This window comes from Periophthalmus magnuspinnatus, chromosome 6 (genome assembly GCF_009829125.3).
Source record: "Periophthalmus magnuspinnatus isolate fPerMag1 chromosome 6, fPerMag1.2.pri, whole genome shotgun sequence".
In the NCBI taxonomy this organism is placed as follows: Eukaryota; Metazoa; Chordata; class Actinopteri; order Gobiiformes; family Gobiidae; genus Periophthalmus; species Periophthalmus magnuspinnatus.
The window spans coordinates 27,551,897-27,578,594 of NC_047131.1; the positions used below are offsets into that span (position 1 = coordinate 27,551,897).

Genomic DNA, 26,698 nt, shown 5'->3' on the forward strand with positions numbered 1-26,698 from the left:
GGTTTACCATAGTTCAGTAGCTCACTATCGATTCCTCAAATTACAGCTTTGGCTGGACGCGCGAGCACACAAATGAGAGGCAGCGTCAATAGTTTCATCAGTGCCGCTAAAGGTCCGCTGATGGAGGTTACGCGGCCGGGGAGAGTGTCAGGGCCAAATGCAAAGAGATTGGTGTCACGCGTGTCACCCGTCACGCCAAACTCTCACAACACCGCGGGGGGAACGCACCAGATCACAAGCTCCGTCATCTCTCACTCCACTTATTGTATCTTACGCTCTTTACTGCCTGTCTCTCCACAAGGAAAAAACATAGACGTTTCTGTCACCTCCCCACGGCACGCCAGTGAGCGCTCCCTTGATACGCAAATCTGAGGATCAAAGTCAACGGGGCAGCCATGTGTGTCAGACTAAAAAAGATGGGTATATTGGAGTGAGAATAGCTGGATGGATCGGAGAAACAAAAGAGATTGACGGGGGGAACAGAAGGGATGAAGGATAAGCCTCCCAACTCTTGACAAACGAGAAAAGAGAATTCTGTAACAAAGTTGGGGCCTACGCATTAAATCTTTAGGAAACTTTGCAGCCATTTAAAATAATGGGCACAAAGGAAGTCCAAGAGGTAAATAATGAAGGTGGAGAAGGCTTCAAATGGCATAACAAAGGCTGGAATGAGCACAGCGGTATGGTTTTATCAGGATCCTCCACTGCAAGATAGAGTCAAAGATTCTAACAATGGCTTCAAATGGGTATTACACCATGACAATGCTATAATAATCCTTTCATTCACCGATTTCCTCTGATATGTAATAAAAAAAAAATACCTTTGCTATCATGAAAAAGTGTACAAATTATTTTCTCTTCTTGACACTATCTTTTGCTGTGTATTTATTCATGACGGCTTAAATGAAATCGCCAAGAAAGCACTTTAGGAACAAAATTAAATATAAAAGAAAATAGGGATTCAAAGGCCGACAGAAAGGGGTGGAGCAGTAGCAAAAAAAAAAAGCAGATCGGCAGTAATTCATGCTGAAAGCGCACTATACAGCACAGCATATGTACTATTTTGTCTACATGCAAACCAGTGGGAAAGAATTAATATTTGGGGCCAGCAACATGGGGTGTTCAAGCTGTTGTGTGCGCATGTATAGCCCTATGAATCCACTACAGTTTGTTCTTTTAGATACGCAATTAGTACAGCAATGCCTGCCCTGACTTGCACGTTCCAAGTATAATCGAATCTACGTTTTTTTGGTGGAATTTCTGTCACCTGATTGCCGCCGTGGAGGTGGTAAATGGGAACGGTAAATGGGTTTTTATACAGCCGGTTTTCCACCTTCAAGGCGTGCTCAAAAAGCTTTACATGACGGAACCTCATTCATACATCAGTGTACGAAGACATCGGGGCCAAAATACACGATAACAACATTAATCTGTGGAAGCTGGGATTGCACCGCCAACCTTTAGGTCAGTGGATCTAACCTCTTTACGTCGAGAGCGGGATTTGAACCACCAACTTTCGGATCAGTCGACAAACACTCTACCAACTGAACTACTGTAGCCTTGTGTGGTTGTGTCGAACAGTATGTCATTTAAATTCTAAACTAAATCTCCATGAAGACAAGCAGGTGGTGCCAGGAAAGATAAAAAAGTTTTATTCCACTCAGGTGTCAGGACATCCACCAGAAAAGTTACACAGTGCACATTTAAAACAACCGCAAAAGCTTTACACAACAAAGTTTCCAAGGACATCGTCGTCTACTGATGTTTGCATATTGTGTGTCCATGTGTACCTTTTATAATGACCTATGTGCCTTTGCAAAGTGCACATGTGGACCGGCCCGTTATCTCTGACTGGCAATAACGTTGGAAAATCTGCTTATCCAAAATAGGTTGGAGAAATTGACAAACAGGCTTGAGGCGAGAGACTTAACCGTATTTGGCGTGAGACGTGTGTGCATTTTAGCGTGCAGTTTCATCTACTTGCCTTCCTCCTTTGGTCCCACAGCGAGTAACATAAAATAAGAAAAATACAATCGTTTTCACATTATATACTCTGTGCTATCCGAAGTGTAAAAAGTGAAGTCGTGCTTGTGTTTTGGGTTTAGACGATCACAGGGAAACGCAGCGGGTGTTTCAGCTGATCACTGTATCAGTCATCCTCGGAGAGAGAGAGAGGAGGGGGTAAGTTCCTACACGGGGAGTATGATCGATGCCACAGACATGTAAATCGATGTGGACACAGTCTCCACGAGTAAGCTAGTCCTTATCTTTTATCCATCTGGTGGATTCTAAAAATGGGCTCATTACCCCTTCTTTTCTAAGCCAAAGACAATTCTCACAACTCTGAAAGCTCGCACAATAGGTCAAATTCATGTTTTGTTATAAAGCTGTAAAAACGCAGTCGTCTTAAGCTAATGTTTCTGCTATTATTGGGTCTTTTCATATGAAACAACAACCTAGCCAAGTTTGTCTGCCAAAAATTGCTGACATTTTCTTTACAAAGTTACAAGAATGATTGTCCAAAAGCAATAAGTCAGAACATTGATACAGTGAGCTTGTGGATCCAATCACTAACAAGGAAAAAAAAAGTAACAAAACAACAACAAAATTAACCAGATTCAACAATAGTGAGCTCTTTCATTTTCAAACAAGCCTATAAGGTGATCATGTGTATTAGTCTTACTCTGACAAGCAAGACATCTATCAGACAATCTTTTAGTAATCATCACAAACCTGTCCCTGGATAACCTTGTCTTTAATAAAGTGGAAAGGTAGAGGTTCCCCCACGCCTTCAGGTCAAAGGTTATTAGGATAAACCTCTTCAGAGGATTAAGGAGGGGGCATGGCCTATGTTTGGTTGGATCAGTCATTTATCTCAGACAAAGAGACAGAAGGTCACGCCACAGTGGCCATCTTGGTTATAAGATACCGTTTTTTTCACTTCAGTCAAACACTTAAAATGTGAATGTCAGATGACCTTGGATTGCCAATGGATGCATGGGGAAATAGTCAAATACTAAAGAATCACCAAAACAATGCAATTTGTATGTTGAATAAAGCTATGCACTAACAGGCCCCATGAGCTTCCACCTGCTTTAAACTACATTTTAATCTGTTCTCAACATGAAGGTCAATAGGCTCTGTGCACAGCAGCGCCCAGCAGCCTCACTGTCACTACTTCCTGTCCAGTTGTATCTCTACAAGGTTTTTGCTGAGTCATGCTAAAATTAATACATATTTAAAGAGCTGCAGGTGGATGTCACTAACAGCATGTTAAAAACCAGAAGACAGATGTGTGTGCCTCAGTGCTAATGCTAATTTTCAGGCACACTAAATATTAAAACAACACCACAAACTGAAGAATTCTACATATAAAAATAATTGGGTAGTCTATATTTAGACTTTTAGCTTTGCGACAGAGTGAGTTAGCTTATGTGCTGCTGTGCACAGAGCCCATTTGGTATATTTATTTTCTAATAAAGTCAATTTAGAGCGATTTAATGAAGCCCAAGTGCTCAGAGCACTGAGATCATTGCATTTGTTTTCCTGCATTTGTATATGTGGCCTATCCATTGACACATGAACTTAGTCAATAGGCAGACAGTCAATACCGGCAGTGAGACCCTACAAGGTCTGTGAGAGCAGTCACCTGAAAAGCTCATTTAACTCTAAAAAAGAAAACAGAGAAGTTAGTTTAATTAAGTTTGAAACAAACTGGCACATATTAAACAAATGCATCTCAGCCATATGTGCAAAATACATATGCTCCATATGGTCTGGACGAGAATATGGAGTGACAATACATATTTATTTAGCGTCTATGGAGGGTTGATTTAATTAAGATCAAATCATGGGATGTTTACCTATTTGAAAAAGAAGAAACAGTAGCTCAGTTGGTGGAGAGTTTGTTGTCTTATCTGAAGGTTGGCGGTTCGATTTCCACTATCAACATAATCATAAAATCATTGGTAGAGTGGTCTGGTTGGGGTGTGATTCCAGCTCACAGGTGAATATAGATGTCCTTGGGCAAGACACTTCACCCTCCTTGCCCCCAGTGTCTGCATGCACTAGTGAGTGAATGTGTAAGTGAATGTGTGTGTGGCTCCTTGATGTAAAGCGTGCTGAGTGCCTTGAAGGTGGAAAAGCGCTAAATAAATAATGACCATTTACCATTAAAAGTGTTAAATATAAGTAAATAATATTAGTTGCTTTTTATTTTTTGAGAACCAAATATAGATTGGGTGAGATGAAGTGTGTCTTTCCGGTAAAATATATTCTATAAGTTCATTGCAGGTCTGTGCATAGACGTACTGAAAGTTATTCCTTTTTCTCATGGACGCATTTGGTTGTGGGCCTCGAGAACAACTGACAAATTGCTGTTCACTCTCAATTGCTGTGTACACTGAAAGTATTCTCCAAATGCAAGGCTATTCTTTATAAAGTGTTGTTGAAGGGCAGCCTCACTATGGTTATTACAAAGGCAAACAGAATAAGGAAACAAAGGAAAACAAATGGTATATACTGTAGCTCTAAGGCATACGGAGCAGCTAAAATATAATGATAATATCCATATTACTGGCCAAGCCCAAAGGTTCTGTGAGGAAAATAAGGAATAAAGAAAGAAATAAAGAGACAAGACATTTTGAAAGGATCTGTTTGCATTACATAAAGTTTGAATCAAATGTGAACTTCACTTGTAAAGCAAAGACACATTTGAAAGCGGCAACATATAGCAAAGAAGTTGTGCCTCATCTGAGTGACAACAAAGCTTCAGTTGCCGCTTCAGTGTCTGCCTTGTTCAAAGCTGCGGGGGGTCCTTGAGTTTCATTGTGTGTGTGGGCGGTTATACACACTTAGAACATGAAAACCTGCCTCTTTTAGAAGGATGAAAATCAGGAATCCTTGATGTAAAGCCTTTTTATTAGATCAACAGCAGGATTTAAAGTTTAGATATGGGTTGAAATAGATTTAGGTTAAGCAAGTAGTGACTCCGGGTAAGGTTAGGGGCAAGTGTAAGTCAATGTAATGTCTCCAAAAACCCAAACCCAGTATGCGTCAGTGTGTGGGTTACTTTTTTATTAATATTTTTAACCACCATTTTCTATGTACATTGCAAAAACAGTCATAAATATTACATACTGGCAAAGAGGTTAGCGTGCTCAGCTGTTGGTCTTCTTCATTTCACTCATCTGACCAAGGGAACCTATTGAAATGCCTGAAAATATCTGTCTGGAAGGATTAGTACTAATAGAATTTACTCATCCACTAGTGCAGCTTTATCTACTGCATGTGAATTTATCTATGAAGCAAAGCAACAAAGAGTGTGTTGAAATATTAACACACTCTATGCAGCAGGCAGAGCTAATAGTCTCAGCTCCCCAAGTACACATTGGTGACAATTTAGGAAACCGCCTGTCTCCTGTCGATGGTATTTAGCACCTAACTCAATGACGCACAGGTGAAGCTCAAGCTGACATCTCGAAACAATCCCTCAAACAGTTTGTACCCTGTGGGGAAAATCTATTTCCCATTTCCTCAGTACAACAGACCCATGGACACTCGATAAACGCTGACAAAAAGAAGGAAAAAAACTGTGGATGCATTGATTGAGGAGTTGTGATTGGAAACTGAATTAGAATGTGAAACGGTGAATGACCTTCAAATTGACTAATCATGGACAAAAGCCTTCGGAAAGCACCAGGAGGATTAGGAGGACAGTTTAAACACAAAAGGCACAAAAAGGTGGACATGCAACAGACTTAGAGCTGTCTTTAGGTGTACGTGTTGCTACTTTACGTCTCAAAATATAAGAAAAGTAAAATAAAAACACATAAATGCTTGCTACACTGAAATGAGAATCAGTTCAGTGGGTTTGAACAGGAAGTTAAGTGGTTTCACAAAATACCAGAAATAAGCACATGTCTTCTATAAAACAAAAATAAAAGGAAACTGAATAGCATATTATAGGGCTTTCAAATCATCTTAAAGGTTTTGTTGAGCCTTGACTATACTGTCTCAAGGGGACTACAGCAGTGGCAGATTTAGAGCGAAAGCAGACAGAGTTTTTGGAGTTTCGTCTCGGTCCCCCGCCGTCCCTCTTGTGCGGTGGAGCCTGTTCACATCAAACCGCACTAAGCCACCGATTCTGGCTCAGCAGCCTCCAAAACTGACGGATCAACGCTCAGGAACCCAACATATGAAAGCCATTTATTTTCGATGCTTGTCGACTTTGGCGCTCCTAGACAATCCCAAACGCGCTCGGCACATTTACACTCACAAGTTGGAAAAGTGCTCCGCGGAAGCCATTTCTATATCAAAGCACCAGCGGCAGAAGCAAGATGGGCGCGAATGTCCAATCTATAATCATTACGAGGGAAGAGGCGAGATGGCAGAGGAAGAAAGCGCCAGTGCTGTCACAGAGGTGTCGGGATAACAAGATTAGACTGTGTGTGATTCATCGGTCGCCATGGCACTGCTCACCTCACCCGCCCACCACGCACACACGCTCTGTTCCTATAGACACGGCTTTTATGTCTTATTTGTTGTCCTGGAAAATGCCGTTAATCACAGACTTTTATTGCGCGCGAGATCTTGAGAGCGCAATAATAAAGAAGTGGTATAAGGATTTTTCATTCTGTAAATAGAAACATTGTCTTTTTTATTTGCAGTGAATTACAATAGTGAAGACACATCGCCAAAAGCTGGACACAATTATTTGTTTATAGAGGCAGAGAGTTTCTGCAGGTTTTTTGTGGCGCTATTTAAAAAAAGTTCCAAACTGAAGTAGCGGGGGAAAAAAACTAACTCAATAGCCAATGGTTCAATCCCTTCTACCTCTATTGTAGACTGTAGTTGTACCCTTGAGCAAGACCCTTTACCTACAATCATCTTTTGAAGTTGTGACGTGATAATTAATAGTCAAGGAAGTTTCTGAGATGCGCAGAAAGTTTGCACGATTAGGCTACATCATTTGTAGCTCAGTTGGTAGAGTGTTTGTCCATTGATCCGAAAGTTGGCAATTCGAATCCCGCTCTTGACATAAACATCAGTAGAGCACTCAGATCCACTGGCCCACAGGTTGGCGGTGCAATTGCTACAGCCCAGACTGCAGTTTACAATAGAGGTAGAAGGGATTGAACCATTGGCTACTGGGTTAGTTAGTAGTTCAGTTTGGAACTTAATTTAAATGAATGCCACAAAAAACCTGCAGAAACTCTCTGGTTCTATAAACGAATCTCTCACAGGTGAATGCTGTCGTTGTGTCCTTGGATAAGACCCCAAGGATGTCTGTGTACACTGCTGTATGAATACGTGTGTGTAGGTGAGTGGCTCCTTGATGTAAAGTGCCTTAAATGCGACCATTAGTATAAGTTCACTGTCAATAACAGATTTGGACAGGCAGGTTGGGAGAAGCCTCTCGCCCAAGAACAAAAAAACAGTATGACAAGAATGAGAATTTAGCTATAAACCAATTTTACTTCAACTAATCATGCTTTTGTAGTGGCCAAAACATAAAACAACATTATTGATTTCTGTCGTATCAAAGGCCATCTTAAAGAACCCTCTCTGTGGTATTGGTCTTATCTTGTATCTCTCTCGGCCGTATCCTTACTCCTCAGACCGTGCCGCTTCAATTATTAGCTTCAGGGGGCAATTACAATGTCGACTTCTCCATCTCAAAACTCCCCTTCAATCTCCCACACGCATTTGAACCATCAAGGACGGAGTCAGCAAAGCACGAACGGAACTGTGCAAATATGAAAAAACAGACAATTCTTGCTGAACAATTCAAACTTCCAACACTCCTCTCTATCTGACTACATCCTATGCGGCTCTTTCCCAATCTCTTGCTCCACTCTCCCTCTCTCTCCTGGCAGCTCGGGGAGGCAGAGTGACTTTGAAGTGCAGGAGGAGAGGGAGGGACTCTGGCTAATTAGTTGTCCTTATCCCAGCTGCAGAAATATGAGCGGATCACTGGCTCAGAAGGACCACAGAGGAGCTAGCAACCACTGCATGCAAATGAAGGCTGCTTATCAGAACATATCCTCAAAGGTTTATGGATACTTACTGTATGGTGTTATGTTGATAAACATTTATTCTGGAGAAGACACCCAGTTAGTGCACCACAATATTTCACAATTAAATCAAAATTGCAATTTGAGTTGGTGCAAAGGCTACAATTAATTTTAGATAATAGAAAGTCCTCTGCAAAGAACTAAATATAACTTATATCTTTTTATAGAAACAAATGTCCTGTAGCTTAGACCTTTATTGGGATACTCAGAACATGTGCAGCCTGAACAGAATGCAACTTTTTAAACTTATATCACAAATCGAATTACAATTACAGTGGATTCACTTTGCCACTGCATCCAACAGATCAGTGTGTGGATGCAAAACAACTTTCTCCAGCTAAACTCAGACAAGACTCAAATCATCATCTTTGGCCACAGAAACATAGAGAAAGTGTCAGCAGTCACCTCCAGTCTCTTTCTCTAAAACCTTCAAATCAGGCTAGAAATCTAGAGGTAATAATGGACTCAGACTTGAACTTTAACAGCCACATCAAATCAATAACATCTGCAGCATTTTACCACCAAAAAACATTGCAAAAATCAAAGGTAAACTGTCAAAACCAGACTTAGAGAGACTTATCCATGCATTTATCTCCAGTAGGTTAGACGACTGTAACGTCCTGCTCACTGGTCTCTCCAAACGTGCGTTAACACAGCTGCAGTACATCCAGAACGCTGCTGCTCGGGTCCTGACCAGAACCAGGATGTACTTCACACATGTGTCCTGTGCTCAAGTCTCTGCACTGGCTCCTGTAGCTCAAAGAATAGACTTTAAAGCAGCTCTGCTTGTGGACAAGTCTCTCCATGGCCTAGCATCAAAGTACATCTCTGAAATGTTAGTGCCATATGAACCATCTCACACTCTGAGGACTTCAGGGACCGGCCTCCTGCTGGTGCCCAGAGTCAGGACTAAACACGGGGAATCAGAGTTTCAGTTTTATGCAGCTAAAACCTGGAACAGTCTTCCTGAAGATATGAGACAGGCCTCTACTTTGACTGTTTAAATCCAGCCTCAAAACGGTTCTGTTTAGCTCTGCATATGACTGAAAGGTTTTTATTCTGCACTCTTCTGTTTCTTCTGTTTTAATGTTAATTTTATGCTGTTTTTGTGATTATTTATGTTTTGATTTGTGTGATTTTAATGTCCTGCTTATTCTGTAAAGCACTTTGAATTACTTTGTGTACGAATTGTGCTATACAAATGTCTTGCCTTGTAGTACATAAATTTAGTTTTCCAAAATGATGCAGCCCTTCACCCAGTACATGACCACCAAGTGAGACAGAGGAGTGAATAGACAGTTTATTGTAACAGTTACAACTGAATAACCCCCTAAAGGCTCTGTTAGAACCGTATCAGATCTCTGTTTGGGATTTGACAACCTTGTAACTTTCCTCTCCTCCACAGTGCAGGGACAAACTTCAGGGTCACCCCAGTCTCTCAGACACTAACTACTCCCTGAAGGCACATACCAGCTCACAGTGAAGTGTTTGCTCCCATCGCTCTTGTGCAACTCTGCTAACACATTGTCACATGTCCACAAGCCTTCTATCCCCTCATATATGACAGTTTCTCCGGGTTTTTCATTTCTTCTCATATTCATCCACTGTTAGATTTCTAGCTAACAAGGAGAAGCAATGAACTAGGCTTGGTCTTTGAAGTAGTCAAAGTTCATCCCCCTGGTACAAACTCACTCAAAGTTTTCATGATCCAAGACAATGAAGTGTCTTTCTGGTGGGTGGTATCACATCCGATGGGGCCATAAATGAGTTGAGTCGTACTTACGGTGAGTTGAAGACGCAGAGATTGGAAAGCAGATGCTGGAAGTTATAATGAAACGATTTTTACGGCTTGTTTACCCATTAAGCCTAAGGTTTGACGTTCAAAGTTCAAGTTTATTTATATAGCGCATTTAAAATCTACTTTAGCTGCCCAAAGTGCCGCACATAAAAGTCAACAAAAAGCAAATGTAAAGATAATACAATACGCAAGCTAGGAACTTTGTTAAAACTTCAAGATATCCTGTCTAGCTAGTATTAAATGCCAGGGAGAAGAGGTGGGTTTTCAGTTTAGTCTTAAACTGTGTGAAAGACTGAGAGGATCTGACAGGTAGAGGGCGCTGTTCCATAGTCTGGGCGCTGCCACAGAAAGGCACAGGGCTCTGGGTGGAGTATAGGACTAAAGTAACTTCGTCAAATAAAGTGGACCCATAGAGTACACACATTTAAACACAATAACATTTAGAATTGCACCAGATACAAAATAGGGAGTCAGTGCAGGTTCAATTCCTGTTTTCGGGCAATGCATTCTATTTTAATGAGCTTGTGCAAAATAATTCTACAACAAATAAATCTACGGTTGCCATTTGAGAAGTACATATTTCACAGAATTGTCATCAGCGTTGCGTAAAAATAGATAAAACTAAACATGTTGACTGGATAATAAACTTAATGTCTTTAATCTAACACTTTATTCGCTACTAATAGTAAAAGAAACGGCAACGGGAGAAATAATTCAACTCGATAAACTAATCTCATCGCTTTTCAGGGGCCATTGTTTGAGAGGATAGACGCATGATAATTGGCACATACATACATCCATAAACAGTAGATGCACCAGCCCCTGTCCTGTAGAATCACGGCTGCTCCTAATGGCACTGCGGGGACCCGGGGACATTAGCATATTAAAAGGTGACATTTGAGAGTAGAGCAGGGGCCCGGTCAGTCTGACAGTATGACAGGTCGAAAAATAGACACAGAGACGACCGAGCCACATAATGGGACTATTTGAGGCTGCTGGGATTGAATCAGAAAACACCTGTCCAGCCCAGGTAAGAGCCGTGGCACTGACAACTAATTACGTCGTTGGCAGTTGACAGCGGCCTCTCAAAGCTGGAATGATGACCTGAGCTGGAGTAGTGGAAATTCTATGAGGCGTCTCGATGGAGATGGAGTTTTGTCGCGTAGTAGTTTGATTGATTGAATTGAATGAGGTTTGAATGAGTACTGCTTGCCACCGTGGAGGTTAAAAAGTTGAATTCTGTGGAACATTTCAATAGCATTTCCTGTCACGATAACACATTTTGAAGTTCGGTATATTGCTAAATCAAGTATAGGAAACAAATAATAATACTGAAACTAATTTGAGCCACTGATACAATCACCCAAAAGCAGATTTAAACCACAAAATGTTGATTATCATGCAGACAAGCATGTAGCGCACTCTCCCCCAGAAATGTCACATAACGCATAATCGATATTGCCTTAATTAATGGTCCAAAAGTTGAGAAATTCAGTAACGGCTCCGGTGAAACTCTACTATACCCATATGGACCAAGCTGAGAGCAGAGTGACAGCAGCTAAGTTGGGTAATTGGTTCTGAAGTGCAGTTTCAGCAGAATCCTTGGTCCTGTCAGAGGCCTGTCAGTGTTTGACATCTGTTCATTTTCCAGAACGCTCCGGAACACCTGGGTTAGGACATTATCCCGCCATCCCTTCTTTCTGTCACACGTCACACAGACTCCAGCCACTCCGATGGGTCCAAACACATCAGATTTTTGTCAGGGTTGAGTTGTCACACAAATGACTCGTACTTTCCCTGCGCAAATGCTGGAGAGGCTCCGTAAAGACGAGAGGGAGTCCCAGAGGAAGGATGCAGATTGTTCCATCTACAGGGTATCATTGGTTAGAGTGAAGCAAAAGATGAGCTCAGATTTCACTTGCTGCTCAGTTATGACAAAAATCACATCAAATTAGCAAAGAAATATTTAGGATTTGACAAATATTCCACATTAATTGCTTTGTGTTTGAGAAGCAATTATTACAGGTGCACTGCGCGATTTGTGTTGTTTTGAGGGTGTGTTTTTTTCTGTATTTGAACAGGGCGCCCATGAAAAGAAGAGTCTGGGTGTTCCCTGCATAAATAAAAATAAATTTACTTTTCACTTAGAGCAGGGGTGTCCAAACTTTTTTCACCGAGGGCCACAGACCAGTGTCAATACAGAGAGTCAAACGAGACATTGTACCTTTAATAAGACTTGGAAGATTATTTTTAGGTCTGTGTCACAATGTAGTGTGTAGTTATTCAGGTTATAAAGGTAGAATCTCTTCAATTTGCAGTAAAAAACACTTTTTGATCAATTGGGCCTGTTTAGAAGGAGGAATGAGGGCCAACAAAAATTGGTCTGAGGGTCGCATTTGGCCCCAGAGCCGTAGTTTGGACAACCCTGGTTTAGAGGATCTCATGGAATCTTTCATAGTATTGCAATAAATGTATCTATCTTGCATTTAGAGAGTCACAGATGTTTTATAATATCTTGAAAAACATGCATCCGGGATCAACTTTCCAAAGATCTCACTTGTAACTAGATGGTCGAACATTCCAGTCAAGCAAAACATATCCACGGAGAGAAGCAATCCGCACACTCTCCATCAGAAAAGTCACATTTATACAACATTACACTTACCTTCATTAGTACTGACTCGCTGAGCTTCTCCCGGTTAACAATCTTTATGGCGACTTTCTGGCACGTTACACAGTGGACCCCAAGTTTGACCAACCCTGCAAAACACAAACACTCAATAAGAACCGATGTATGATTGTTTTCCCAGTATACGTGAATAGTAAAGCGGATTTAACTCCCCGACAGCCCATAGAAAACAAACGTTGACCACAGCATGTAAAATAGTGTGACCCTAAGTACACAAAGCTCGTAATGACCTGGCAAGACTATCCAGTTCCTTAAGCAAAGTGGCCTCTGGGGTTTATTCGAGTCGTAAAAGATGTAAGTTAAGTGCACCATTCCTGTTATTGATTGCCATAATGCACTAAACCCCCATAATGCAGTTGTGTTGAGTTAGCTGAAGCCAACAATAAAACGCAGTGTAAAAGATGGCCTTAGTTATAGGGGATCTTCCATAAATACACAATATTACTTTTCAGACTTGTGTAGGTGTTCAGTTCTTCACGCTAACTTCTTCGCTTTGTTCCGCACTGGCATTAGCAATCAAATCATCACTCACATATTGAGAATAACATGATTTGTAACACAGCCAAGTCGCAAATAGAACAGGCACAAAAAAGGACTGGGAAAATAATGCTACTGTGAAAACAACAACTATTTTTCCAAGTGTCACTACGGTCTATACACACTGGTGTCCCAAACTGGTTGTGTATCGGACAAAGTGGAACAAATGCACTAAACCTACGCTGTGATTTCCCAAAAGGCTTCACGCTGGAGTAGACCTGATTTGCCACTAACATTTCAGGAGCGTAATAGCAAGCCAAATGCAAAACCATCTCAAGTATATTATGGGTATGCCTGTTGATTTTTGAAGCACCGTGATTCTGGTAGAGCAGAGCGGAGTGTAGAGCCAAGTTTGTCACTAAATAGCAGCAAGTAGAGAGTGTCCCAAAGCAAATTGGTTGGCAAAAATGAAATGAGCGTAGGTTTGGGATTTGCAATGCAGTCTTGAAAACAAGGCTTGTATTTGGCTGCCAAAAATTAACACGACGTACAGAAATATCAGTTCAATTAGTTCTTTATTAAAAACACAGAATGTCCAAAAAAGCCTGGTCCATGTTGTTTGGAACTTGAATAAATCTCCTTTTTTTTTTTTTAGCAAATTGTTACACAGTTATTTTTGTATTTGTATCTAAGATAAATAAGAGGTTTTCAAACATTTCACATCAACTAAGAAAAAGATTTGTTGTTTTTTAGTAACACCAGATTTAAACCAGGACTTTAACTGAACTATTCAAGGACCAAATCAGGTCTAATCAAATCAGATAGCAGGACTAACATTTCTGTAGTTGTAACCAAGACCTTACCCAAAAGAGGATCAAACAGACTAACACGAGACCTAATTTTATATTAATAGGTTATTTTTCCAGACCAAGGTTTAGTTTGTTAGTACTCTGAATTTTGGATTTGCGTTCTCTGCCCACATTGGATGCTTTGTATTCTTGGGGAACACACCTCAACTGTAAAAGTGTGCTGAGAATTATGTAATTGTGTCATGCTTCAGTCTGCACCATAGACATAGAGTATATATAAATGGACATAGCTAACCCGGTAGTCGCCACGTTCCAATTAGGAAGTGAGCACGGTCGCACTTCCGCTCCGTTTTACTTTCTATTGAAACTGTCACTCTTCTCGCCGTAACTGCTGCTGTCAGGCTCATCATTTTAATCTTAAAATGTTCGTATTAACCCTCTGATAATGCTCTAGATAATGATGTTTTGTTTTATTTCGCTATTTTGTTTGTTAAATCAAGACATGAACAGACAAATAAGGCGCCTTCTTTCCTCGAGGTCGCTAGCGTTAGCAACAAGTTTGATTGACAGTGTTGCTAAGTGCCCGCTACCTGCTAAACCAGACAGAAAGGGGTGTTACCTTCAACAGCTTCGCTTCAGATTGGCTGTTTGGTTGCTATGATACTAATTTTGGTAATTCCAAACGTAAAACTCTGCTCCAAATTGGATGGTATAACTGCTAGCATCGATGAGCTTCATTTGGTCGGAGCCAAACGCTACGGGCAACATCACAGTCATTATCATAGTCCACTTCTTTATCCAGTCCATGGTCTATACTTTACGTAACAAATGCATCATTATTATTTGAAAAACACAGTATTTACTATACTTGCCTCGTCAAAACCAACAATTTCTCGCAGTGTACATCAGCAAAACTTTACAGCTAAGGGCATTGTACAAAATACGTGGGCTTAGCTGTCTTATTGTCACTAGCAGACTATATTTATATCAGCTAAGCACAGTTTTTTGGCTTCACCCAATCCCCCTAAGAATTCACCTTATTTGTTGCTTACTCATGCGAGCGCACAAAATTAACAGCCACCAGTGAGAAAGACGAGTGCCGAATAAAGTGTACGAAAGATGAAATGGAAAGACGAGATTAGAAATTGTGTGAATATTCAAAAAATAATTAAACTATAATGGAGTCAGGAGTTGTTTTTTGGATTTCAGAGACCACTGGTGCCACGGGCAAGGACAGATGGAGAGGAGGAGGCAAAACGGAAAGTATGAAAAGGGAGAATTACTATGAGACCTATATTGACATAAATAGGTTGGCAGGAAGTTCAAGCTGCAAAAATGTTGAGGAAATGTTGATGAAAACAGGACCGGGAGGGGGAACATTCCATTAGCCCAGTGATGATAATCATATGTTAATAGCTGCTATAGAGAAGCTCATAAGTCAGAATAAAGACATTAAGGAAATATCCGCCTACAAACACATAAAAAGTTAACCGGATTATTTGGCTCACAATCCATCTTTTCCCAAAAATCGCTTCAGTGGGTGCATTAGCAAAAGTCTGCAGCACACCCGGAAACGCATTAGGATTATACAGCCATTTTGAGCCAAGATGGAAAGAAACTTCTACAAGGCGCTGAAGACAAAGATATGAGCCTATTTTCAACGTGCATAAAAGTATCATAATAATAGCACTGTGAAATGGGCGCTCATGACCACAGCCTCACCTGGGTCATTACTTTATTCATGCTGGTGGAAACTAATCAGAGGGTGCAACAAGATTAATCCAAGCTAACTCTCAAAGCAGCTCTAAAATATATTGTTGTTACTTAACCTATAAAACAGTATCCAAGAATATATGCTACATAAAGGTCTTAAGCCCACAGGGAAGAAGTTTAATCAGTTACTTCGAGTAGTCGTTAGAATTTGTGGCGGATTTATTACAGTCTTGAGAAACAGGAACTTTGGGTTAGATCCTGGTGTGAATGTAAAAGATTTTAGCTACAAAGTCGAGCTCTCATAAAGGGTAAAAACTACAACTATTTCAACCAGAATACCATGTTTCAGTATTACAATATTGTGAGTAATCCCCGCTCTCTATACGATGGACAAGTTGAGGTTACACTGTAGGTTTGATGATGCCATAGTTTAAGATTAAATGTTTTTGTACTCATTTCTGTGTAGACTCTGCACACCTGACTGGGCGACAGGTGCGTCAGAGCAGAAGCACTTGATCTGAAAGGTTAAGAAAGCTCCCACACAACTCCTTCCGCACAACGACCTTCTCTGACCCTTTGACCTGGGGAAAGTTAGTGGGACTGAAACGTTGCGTGAATAAAAGTGAACCAAGAGTGAGACAGTGTGCAGGAGTTTTCTTAACCCTATTGTGGCGGATGCTATCGTCGCCAATAGAGCGGACTTTCCATTACCGTAACTCCGCAACCAATTGTGCTTCATGTAAATCCAAACGGCGTCTCAAAGCAGAGGCATGGGGCTCTTTAAATATGTTACTGTCATTACGGTAATCTGCTTACGTCGTCCCTCGAGGATGACCAATCAGAGCTCAGGCGCCACGGGGATTTTCCCAATCACTTATTCGATGCATCAAAGAAAAAATACGGATGGATATTTAAAATAGAGGTAGTTGTGTGAAAAAATGCAGTACATTCTTATACTTCCTTTAACATGTTTTTAGGAGTAAAAAAAGAATAAAAGTCTAGGCGAGCTATACTGGTCTATAATGTGCTCAGTCCTCATTATTGGCAAACCATATACTGTATATCTTATGGCTTAAAAGCAAAACAAAAATTAAATTCTGTCAACTGGATATAAGTTCTAGATTGAAGACATTTCTCTGCTCATCCAAGCCGCTTCTTCAGTTCTGGTCAAATTACTGCTGGACACTGCCTTATATCTATCTGAAGGGAGGAGCTAACTACACTCAAACTAACACACCTATTTGTATACAATTGTTGTTCGTTTGTTTTTGTTAGCTAGGTCTATTGGACTATAATAAGTGATATTTGGCATAATCATTAAGGCCCCTAATGGCTGCTTTCACATCTATTAGCATACTGGCCATCACTATTGTTTTCCTCGTTTTGATTTAGGTCTGAGGACAGAGTTATAAATTGGAGATAAATAGTGTCTAAGCCCCTCATTCTCCAAAGATGGATTGTCTTTCCCAACCAAAATGGCCTCTTTAACTCCCCTCTGTTGCCTTTGTCTAAGATCTATACCTCACTATCTTCAAACGAGAGGTTAGTGGTTTTGAGATGGTTTAAAGTAATTTCGACTGACAACAATCACAGTTCAGGGATTCAATAATGGAACCACTTGAAAAAAAAAAAGTAAAAATGTAAAATGAAATGTATGTGAACTATAACAAGTGGTTCAAAAAAAAAGAAAGAACAAAGCATTGAAGAGCATAATGTTCCAACCCAGCCCCTGTTTCTAAACTTAAGTTGGACCCCCTGGAAACTGGAGTGCTGGTTCACTGCCTCATGAAGTACTTGAGTTTTGTAATGAGCTTTTGTTTCACTCCTCTGTCACTTTTAAAGTCACTACACTTCTGACATCTGTCCTCCACAAGTGTAATGGCTGCTTTGGTTCAGTCACCCAGGCCCCACCGCTCTCAACTTCACGACAGAGCAGCGTCAAGAAACCAAATTTTAAATGGGAAGGCTGAAGTTGAGGTTCAGTCTTTTAAACTATAACATTTCAGAAGGTGGAACATAACAAAGGAAAAGTAGTGAAGTACTGCGCTACATTTTAGGTATGTACTTACATTTTTAAGTGGATACTTTTTATTTTTACTTTACTACATTTGAGAGAAGTATCTGTACTTTTTATTCCACTATATTTTTGAACAGTACTGGAAAACTAATAAAAAAAACACACACAAAAAACCTTTGACTTGAGACCTGCTGAAAAGGCTGAGGAGTTCATTTCTAACATGTTCATAGTTCAACTGAGCAAACAAAAATATACAAATAAAAACTACCAATTCAGTCGTTTGTACTGAACAAAATTCAGCACAAATCTTTATCAAAAACAGTTCATTTGAAGCTATTTAAGATCTGAAAGACTTTTTACTCTTTTAGTACATTTTTAAACAGGTACTTTAATACTTTGACTTTGGTATGTTCCACCACTGCTGATATGTTATGATATTTTTTTCATGTGATACTTTTACTCTTTTTTTTGTTTTGCTCCATTATCTGTACTTTTACTCGAGTAACAAACTTGAGTACTTCTTCCATCACTGCGTATCAATACAGCAAAGTATCATGACAGACTTCTTGGCAATACACATATCGATACAGAGATGCGTTTTGGGACATTTATAAACACAAATTCATTATAAATTGCAGAGTTACACATTTAACTACCTGCTGACTGAAAAGGTCACTCATTCAAAGGACAATTGCATTCTGATATTAAGGGCATTGTGAATATGAAATTCCAATGCATTTTGTAATTTTACACAACCAGAACATTAACTTGGTGGACTTTTAACACCTTTTTTGTTTTATATCCATGTATCAGGACATGTATCGTATTAAGGTCCAAGTGTTTCATATGGCCAACCTTTGGATCAGTGGACACTATCAACTGAGGTACTGTCGCCCTTTGTCGTCTATATCAGGATATTTATTGTATCGTGAGGTACTTGGCAATCCACAGCCCTAGTGAAGTTATTCCTACTAAGGTAATTCCCAGATCTGTATTCAAATATTCAAGTTTAAGGGTAAATGTTCTTTCAATGAACACTTAAGCAGAACATTTGTACGTGGCATCGCAGAACCAGGTTTCAATTGGTGATTTTGTTTTCACTTTCTTACTTACCTTTTGATTATATGGTATTTTCATCACAAATATTGGACCATTTAAGATAAGAAAATCATTTATTGGTTCGACAAAGGAGAAAACGCAATCAAAACCACTATGTATGACGATATATTATGTGTATATTTGTTTTTTGTTGACTTTTTATGTGACCTGTGCTATATAAATGAATTAAATTAGACAAAAGACCTCAAATTTATAGTGACAAGGGCATTGAACTCCCTATCAATACAAATTAGCTTATTAACAAAGATAATTTTATCAGTCTTCATCTCTTTTGAATGTCATTTGCCTCGATTGTTGAGATGTAATCTGAAGCCTGGCAGCATTACATCTATAGCAAAACACCCAAACCTCTACAAAATACAGGTATGTGGAGAGGAAAATAAAAGTAAAACGACATGAGCCATATCTGTGAGCAGCTCAGAGTGAAGGCTGGGTATAGCTCATTATTTACATGTATTGATTTGGGGCAGTTCCCAGTGAGGCCTTAGGGACCGTTTATGTTCTTGAAAACATTTAGCCTAACTGCACAGCCTGGTAAAGCTCTCACACTCAGAAACCGGTCCTCCTTCGGTTACAAGTGATTTTAGGCTTTCCTGCTGCATGCCGATGAGCCTTTGATTCATCACGAGGCACTGCTGGGACGAGAGGAGACAAGAAGGTACGCTCCCAGATCAAGCCAAAATTTCCCTTGTCTATCGATCTGCGACACTAAGCCTTTAATTCTCCAGCTAAACAAGAACCTCTTATAATATGCATCGCAGCTTCCAAACAAAAAAAAACATCACTGCCCATGTTGTGTTTTTGGATGCGACTATCCGAGGAACGTGTTGAAGGATGGGGAAAAAAAAAATCAAGGCATGCGCACGCTCCTCGCTAACTTTTAAGCGTGATCTTCCAGAAGCCCTAAGATGACACCGGCAGATGGTAGTAGCTTATGCTGGCTTAGCTTTCACTCCCTGAGGCACTGACTCTGAGATGCTAGTTGCCCTTAGGCACAGATCTCCGAGCGCCTTGCCATTTGTGCTCCTCAAACTGTACGTACTCCAAGACGGCATCATCGCCACGGCAACGCAAACACACCAGGAATCCACTCAAGAGGCTTCAAGATTTAGGAATCAATTTCAGCACGGTTACGGCGACGGTGAAGCTTAGTGGAGAGAAGTGCAAACAGAAAAAAACATGTTAAAGCAGCAACTGTAATATCATTAAACACAGTAAACACATTTCAATCACAATCACACTTTTGAGCGTAACACCTTCCAATGTTTCTTCATGTAACTGTGGATTATGTTTTAGTGCACACGTGTCTTTTGTTTATTCTTTCATTTTGAGGAATCAATCCACAAACTCTGTCCAATCAAGTACTGACCAATAAACAGTCGCTTTATCCGGAGTTTCTCTTTCACTTAAAAGTTTGAAGGGATGTGAGTCTGACTTTGACAATGTTTAAATCCAGGCTCAAAATGGTTCTATTTATCTGTGCATTCGACTAAAAGGATTTTATTCTGCACTCTTCTCTTTTAATGTTAATTTTATGATGATTATTTGTGACTATTTATGTTTTTATTTGTGTCATTTTAATGTCCTTATTCTGTAAAGCACTTTGAATTACTTTGTGTAAGAATTGTGCTATACAAATACAAAACTTGCGTTGCCTCGTCTTAACTCTAACACATCAGGTTCTTGGTCACACACATGGTCATGGTTGTTACTCAAAGCACTTTACACACACTCACAGAAACTGGGGGCGATGGTGGGTTAAGTGTCTTGCCCAAGGACACACAACAGCATTCATTTGTGAGAAGTGGCATTGCACTACCAGCCTGTGGGTCAGCGGATCGGTCAAGAGCGGGATTCGAACCGCCTACCTTTGGATCACTTTGCAAACATTCTACCAACTGAGCTACTGTCTTCATTTTGTTTGGCACACCTGAGTATTTTCTTAATTTACCATATTTCCACACAACCTAAATACCCTCAAAAAATCCTCTAAGCAAAGGTCTTCTTGATCACGCCAGCTCAAAATCTGAAGATGTGTCCCCAGGTGCCGCGGCGCCCACTGCTCCTGACAGGTTGCCCCGCCAGCAGCATTGAAGGACAGGTCAAACGCAGAGGACCAATTTCCCTACGGAGACAATTAAACGTAACTTAACTTTAACCTTAATTCATTCCGTTTCAGTCTCCCATCAAATAATAATATCTCTCTAAAACGGTAGAACACTGAGTCATACACCGTCAGGGTAAGTCAAAGATCAAACAGTTTTCACTCTCCTGAACTCACATCCGTTCCAGTGCTTCCTGTTATTTTTTTTTTTTTCATTTTTTTGCATCTGCTCTGAGCTGTGACGCTCATCGAGTCAGCCCCAATTCCCTTTGCACCTCCTCTGAAGCCTATACCAGCCCAGATCCCAGATACAGAGACAGGGCCAGACCAGCAGCACGACTTCACGGTAAGAACACTTCCACCCTGGAGTGGTGCAGTGAGAGGGGAGCACGCTGACGCACGCATACTCAAAATGTTTACTCCTGCCTGCATGAATGTAGATGTGCACTCGAGGGCTCGCTCATCACTTTGAACAATATATATAGAATAATAACACTTAGAAAACCCTGGAGCTGGTGTGAAGGTGGTTCAGATTGTTACAGTGTGCTCTGAATTGTAATCAGGTGGAGGCATGGTTCCTGAACGCTGCTTGTTTGGAAACAGAACTATGTGTTACAGTTTCAGATTTTAGTCATATTTATCACATCTAATGATTATCACTACAATGTATTTTAAATGTATTTATTGATTACTCTGTGTGTGCGCTACGGGAGTCATTTTGAGTGCCCTTGTGGATCAATGAAGCTTGTCATTTTTTATTATTTTGAAATAATTAAAATGTATTGGATTTCATATAAACACTAATATTATGACAGCATGTAGGAAGAGTCTGAGTGCTCTCATTGGGCTCTCACTGTATAAATAAAGATAAATGAAATACATAAAGAGGTCAACGCCACATTTTACCAAAAGATAGAAAAAGATCATTTCCATTATTATTAAAAAGCATGTTAGAATTAGGAAGTTGTAATTAAATATATATATAGCATGATTTAAAGGAAGGCAGTGGTGGAATGTAACAAAGTGAAAGTGGTAAAGTACTGTGCTTAAGTATACATATAAAGATACTTTTTACTGTTATTTCACTACATTTGAGAAGAGGTAACTGTACTTTCTACTCTACTACATTTTTGAACTGGACTGAAAAGTAAAAGTATGTTTTTATTATTGTCTATGATCTGTTGAAAAGGCAAAGGGATGATTTTTTAACACATTTGTAGTTTGAGCGAACAAAAATATACTAATAAAACTTCATTTCAAGCTTTATAAGACCTCAAAATCTGCATGAAATACTTAAGTAGATTTTTTCATGTGATACTTTAACTTGAGTACTTCTCTGCTCTGGTATCTGTACTTTTACTTAACAGAACTGAGTACTTCATCCACCATTGAAAATAGGAGACAACTACTATCTTTTATTATTGTTTTTATGAGCACTGGCAGAGCACGTGTTTATTTTAAATGCTTTTCTGTGCAGCACTTCGTAAATGTTGTTTCAGTTGTTTCAGTTTCAGTGCTGTATAAGTATAATGGATTTGATTGTATAAAGTATATCTGAAATACATATTGTTATATTCTCGTGTTTCTCGGGTGTATATTCATCAGATTACAGTAGCTACAGTATGAAAAAACCAACACGTAACAGCACTGTGTGAGCTTATTGGATAAACGCAGTATTTATCCATGCCTGTTTGTTTTTGGCTGTTTGGATACAGGAGGGAAAACTGCACGTGGATATGAAGTCTATTCCATACCCAAGCCCTACATTTACATAATAAGGCCCTGACAACAAACGCGCAGAAAATTGTGGTTTAAATCGGGCAAACACGGGGAAGCTGCAAGGCACTAATCTATTATTCACATCCAAGAAACAAGCAAGAAAACGATTTGGAGCATCGCCCCCAGGCCATAAATGAGCAATCCTCCACATAATCTAACAAGCTCTGAGATTGGTCGATACAAGAAACCCCGCCTATCTTCTCATCAGTATGTAAACGCATGTGAAAATGAGGGCAGTAAAGGTGCTCAAAAGACTACCACCTGCTTGGTAAAAGGCGACGGGTTGCGCTGAATAGCTCCTGACGGTGGTAAACAGACTTTTTGCCAGGGGGAACTAGAGCATGATTTTGCAGTGGAGAAAAAAAAAAAATAGCTCACAAAGTTTGGGCTGTCAAATGTTGACTCTGCAAAATGTTGGAGTAAACATGGGCGAAGCAATTGAAAAGCGCGTTCTTGTTAAAGCGCGTTCATTACATGCTATTCGGTGACTAGTTTGTTATTGGTAAAAATACAATTGCAAGCAGATTTTGGAATTATTTTGTTTTGTTTTTGTCAGTCACTGCACTCACTCCTTATCCCTGATGGTGGTAGCTACTTCTCTTGCCACTGCTGCCCTGGTAGAGACTGACGTAGGCTCCATACATAATAGAAAGGTGGGTAAATGTGCAACGACAAAACAACATTATGCATTGGTTAGAGCTGGAACACGCCGACCACTGAGCTGTATGTCCACTGTACATGTTTTAAGAGGGTAACTACTTGGAGGAAAGCCAGGTAGAACAAGCATACTCCACGCAAAGCAAAAGATAAAGATGAAGTTTAAATCTGTCAGCTGGACAAATCGTTGTAGGTGTGAAGACGTTTCGCTGCTCATCCAAGCCGCTTCTTCAGTTCTGGTTTACTGATAGACTCTGCCTTATATCTATCTGAAGGGAGGGGCTAACTACACCGAAACTGTAAACAGTCTCCAGTTTCAGTCTTAACGACCCTATTCAACCCTTAATGGCCACCTATTGTTCTCTTTGTTCCTGTTTGTTTTGGGTCTGAGGATAGAGTTATAGATTGGTTAGGAAAGACAATCTTTTCTTAAACAGGAATGGGGGCCTGAGACATAATTTCTAACATAAATAGCTTCTTTAACTCCCCTCTCAAACCATTTCTTTTCTCTGGCTTAGATCTGAACTTCACTATCTTCAAAGGAGCGGTTAGTGGCTTTGAGATGGAGATGTACAGCAGACTGAGGTACAGAGGAGCTCTCACACCGGTGTTGGTACGTTCTCTTGTGTTCTACATTCTTCTCCACTCCACACAAAGTTCAGAAATCAAACCTGTGAGTCCACAAGGTTAGTTACTCATGAGCTGTGCAAGAAATAAACAAAAAGAAAGGGCGTAACTCAGATAAAACATGCCGAGTCCCACAATGCTCAAAATATTTTAATTTTTTTCATTCTGGGTAACCATCTGTAGAACCTGATTCTCAGTTTAAGAAGCGGTAGCAGAAAAATGTGTCCTATCTTTTCCAAATAAAAGAGATAAGTGCAAACCTTGTCATAGTACACAAAGGCATTCAGACAAAACACACAAATGAAGATAAATAGAAACATATAGAATAACTCACCACTGAGGTTGTATACAAAAAATAAATAACTTTTCACTCTCACATTATATTCAAAAACCAATACACTTTGTCATGTCTTTGGACTGTCAGAGAAAGCAGGAGAAACCACAGTAACACAGAGAGAACATTCAAATTCCATCAAGGTTTTTCCCAAAGAACTGAATCTACCATCGCCTCGCTGTGCCACGAGCTGCACAAAGGAAACTCAACACTTTACAGGATACATAGGCATAAGTGAAGTAGGAACGTACCCAAACATGTTGAGAAAGTGTGAGCTGGGAGGGCAGAGCCTGCGCAGTCAGATCTATTTTTAATGCCTCTGACTGGGAATCGGCAAAAGGAATGTATAATTACAGCCTCATGAATAATGCAGCCAGGCTTCTTTTAATTAACCACAGTCGCCCAGTGCAGCAGCAGTAGCAGCAGTGGCAGTATCAGGCTCGAACTGCGACAAACACTTAGCAATCGCGTATCCACACATGTTCATTCTGACTGCAAAGCCCACGAACTGCTCCAATGTCAGTGTATCGGGCAGAATTAAAGAGGCACTGGGAAGTAGCAGTAGCTTAATCTGGTACAAATCATCTTTACTTCTGCAAGATTAATGGATTTGTACATGGCCCCTGACAAATAAAGAAGAAAGAAGAAAGAAACACTATGAAACTTATCTTATGGAGGGCTTGCAACTTTGTCACCTTGGACATGTTAAAGCAGACCTATTGTGCTTGTGTCTGCTGTAGTTATAATCTATGACATCTGTAGATCGTTATGTTATAATTTGCAATATAAAAGCATAATTTTGTTTTACTCTTAACCCTTCTGTTGACTACTGTGTCTTACAAGCACTGAGGTGAACTTGTTTCTCAGTAAGAACGCGACACATACTTATTTTAAGATGTCTACACTGGAAGCTGCTACTCCGGTTATATGACACAGCTCTTCATCTTCAGGTTGACAAGAGGCCTTGGAAAACATCTTTTCAGTGACTGCAGGCATCTTTTAGTGACATATTATACCTCACTGTAAACAGCTAACAGTATATCCATTTATGACCTTGTACGGAAAGTATGTAAAATGAGTTAAAGCCTTGTAGGACCGGCCTTCTATAGATAATACCTTTCTTGGGCTAATGTAACGCATGTGTGTTACTTAATTCATCCGATCAGATAAACTTCTTTCAACTCTCTACCGGGTCTGCAATCTCTCCCTTCACAATTACACAATATTTATCTAAAACGACTTAATAAAAGAAACAAGTCCGCTGATTTCTTCATTAGAAAACTGTGGTGCCCATTGGAAGGTGATGCTGCTATAAATGTCATCGCAAAAAAAAGAACTGTGTAGCTGTTGGTTCCACCTATGGGTAAGCAGATTTTTTTCTGTACCAAAATGACTACACAATGCTGACGAATCCTAAACGTATCATCTATTAAGAAAACACAATTGGAGAACGAAGTACGTACAGAGCAGTGAAAACAGGGATTGTTCGGCGATATCGCGTCTTGAAAAAAAAGTGATTAAAGCTTGCTCAAACATGCACGAATCACTCCAAAAACAACGTCGAGAGGGTGAATGAGAACAGGAACCATCTACAACAAAGCTCTGAAATTTTGCATAATAGCTTTAACGCTTTGCTAATAACATTTCCCAGTACAGCATTAAAACGTATTTATCTCCATAGAAACAAGCAGGTAACACCACCACCTCCATGAATATGTGACCCGCTCTGACAGTAAGAACACAAGTATCTTTTGTAGCAATAAATAATTAATTCCACACTGTTGAACATTAATGTCAAAGCAACATCACGAGAGGAGCTTGTGGCGAACCCTCTACCAGAAAAGTTACATAATGTGCCTTTAAGGAAACATAAGTCTTGTTAGATAAGCCTGTGTATATGACGTGAAATATGTGAGTGTGTATGAACTCCACCGGGAAGATCTATAGGAGCAAAATGAAGAGGCGAGATGATGAGCTAAAGATGGGTGCTTGGGAGATGACACTGTGATGGGAAACATGGACGAGGAGCCCCTAGACGGCACTCACGGAGCCCAGCGCTGTCTGCCTGTCGTGTCTTAGATAACCCTCAGTATAAAAGTATGAATTATTAAAGATCTGACGAGATATTACCCGCTCGCGCAGTAACAAGTGCGGAGAGAAAAATGGCCTTTGGATTCTGTACAGTAGCCACTTGAAAGACGTTTTTCTGTGTCAGTAACAAAGTTTAGGAATATGAATTAGAAGATAGTTTTTTGTTTTCATGTTTATTTTCACTGTTGGTGTTGATATGCAAAGTGTAGAACTAAGGTTTAATGGTGCATTGTGTAACTTTTCTGGTGGAAGTCCGCTCATAGCCTGTCACCATGGTGATGACAAACTTGAAACTTTATATCATGATCACAAACAGGCGATCAAGTCGTCTGGTCAGATCTGTGGAGAGGCAGTCGCGCTCACAGAAAGAAGGCATGTTTTTTTAGGTATTTTCTGCAATAAAAACAAC

At 40.1% G+C, this 26,698-nt stretch overlaps 1 protein-coding gene across 2 annotated transcripts in view; it reads right to left on the reverse strand.

Moving 5' to 3' along the window:
• LOC117372256 (serine/threonine-protein kinase BRSK2) overlaps window positions 1-26,698 on the reverse strand; it is a 240,108-nt gene that overhangs the window by 90,777 nt on the left and 122,633 nt on the right. For both annotated transcript variants that reach the window (XM_033968031.2, XM_033968030.2), the window contains exon 2: window positions 12,539-12,633. In XM_033968031.2, the coding sequence (XP_033823922.1) occupies window positions 12,539-12,633 (95 nt within the window). The remainder of the gene's footprint in view (window positions 1-12,538; window positions 12,634-26,698) is intronic.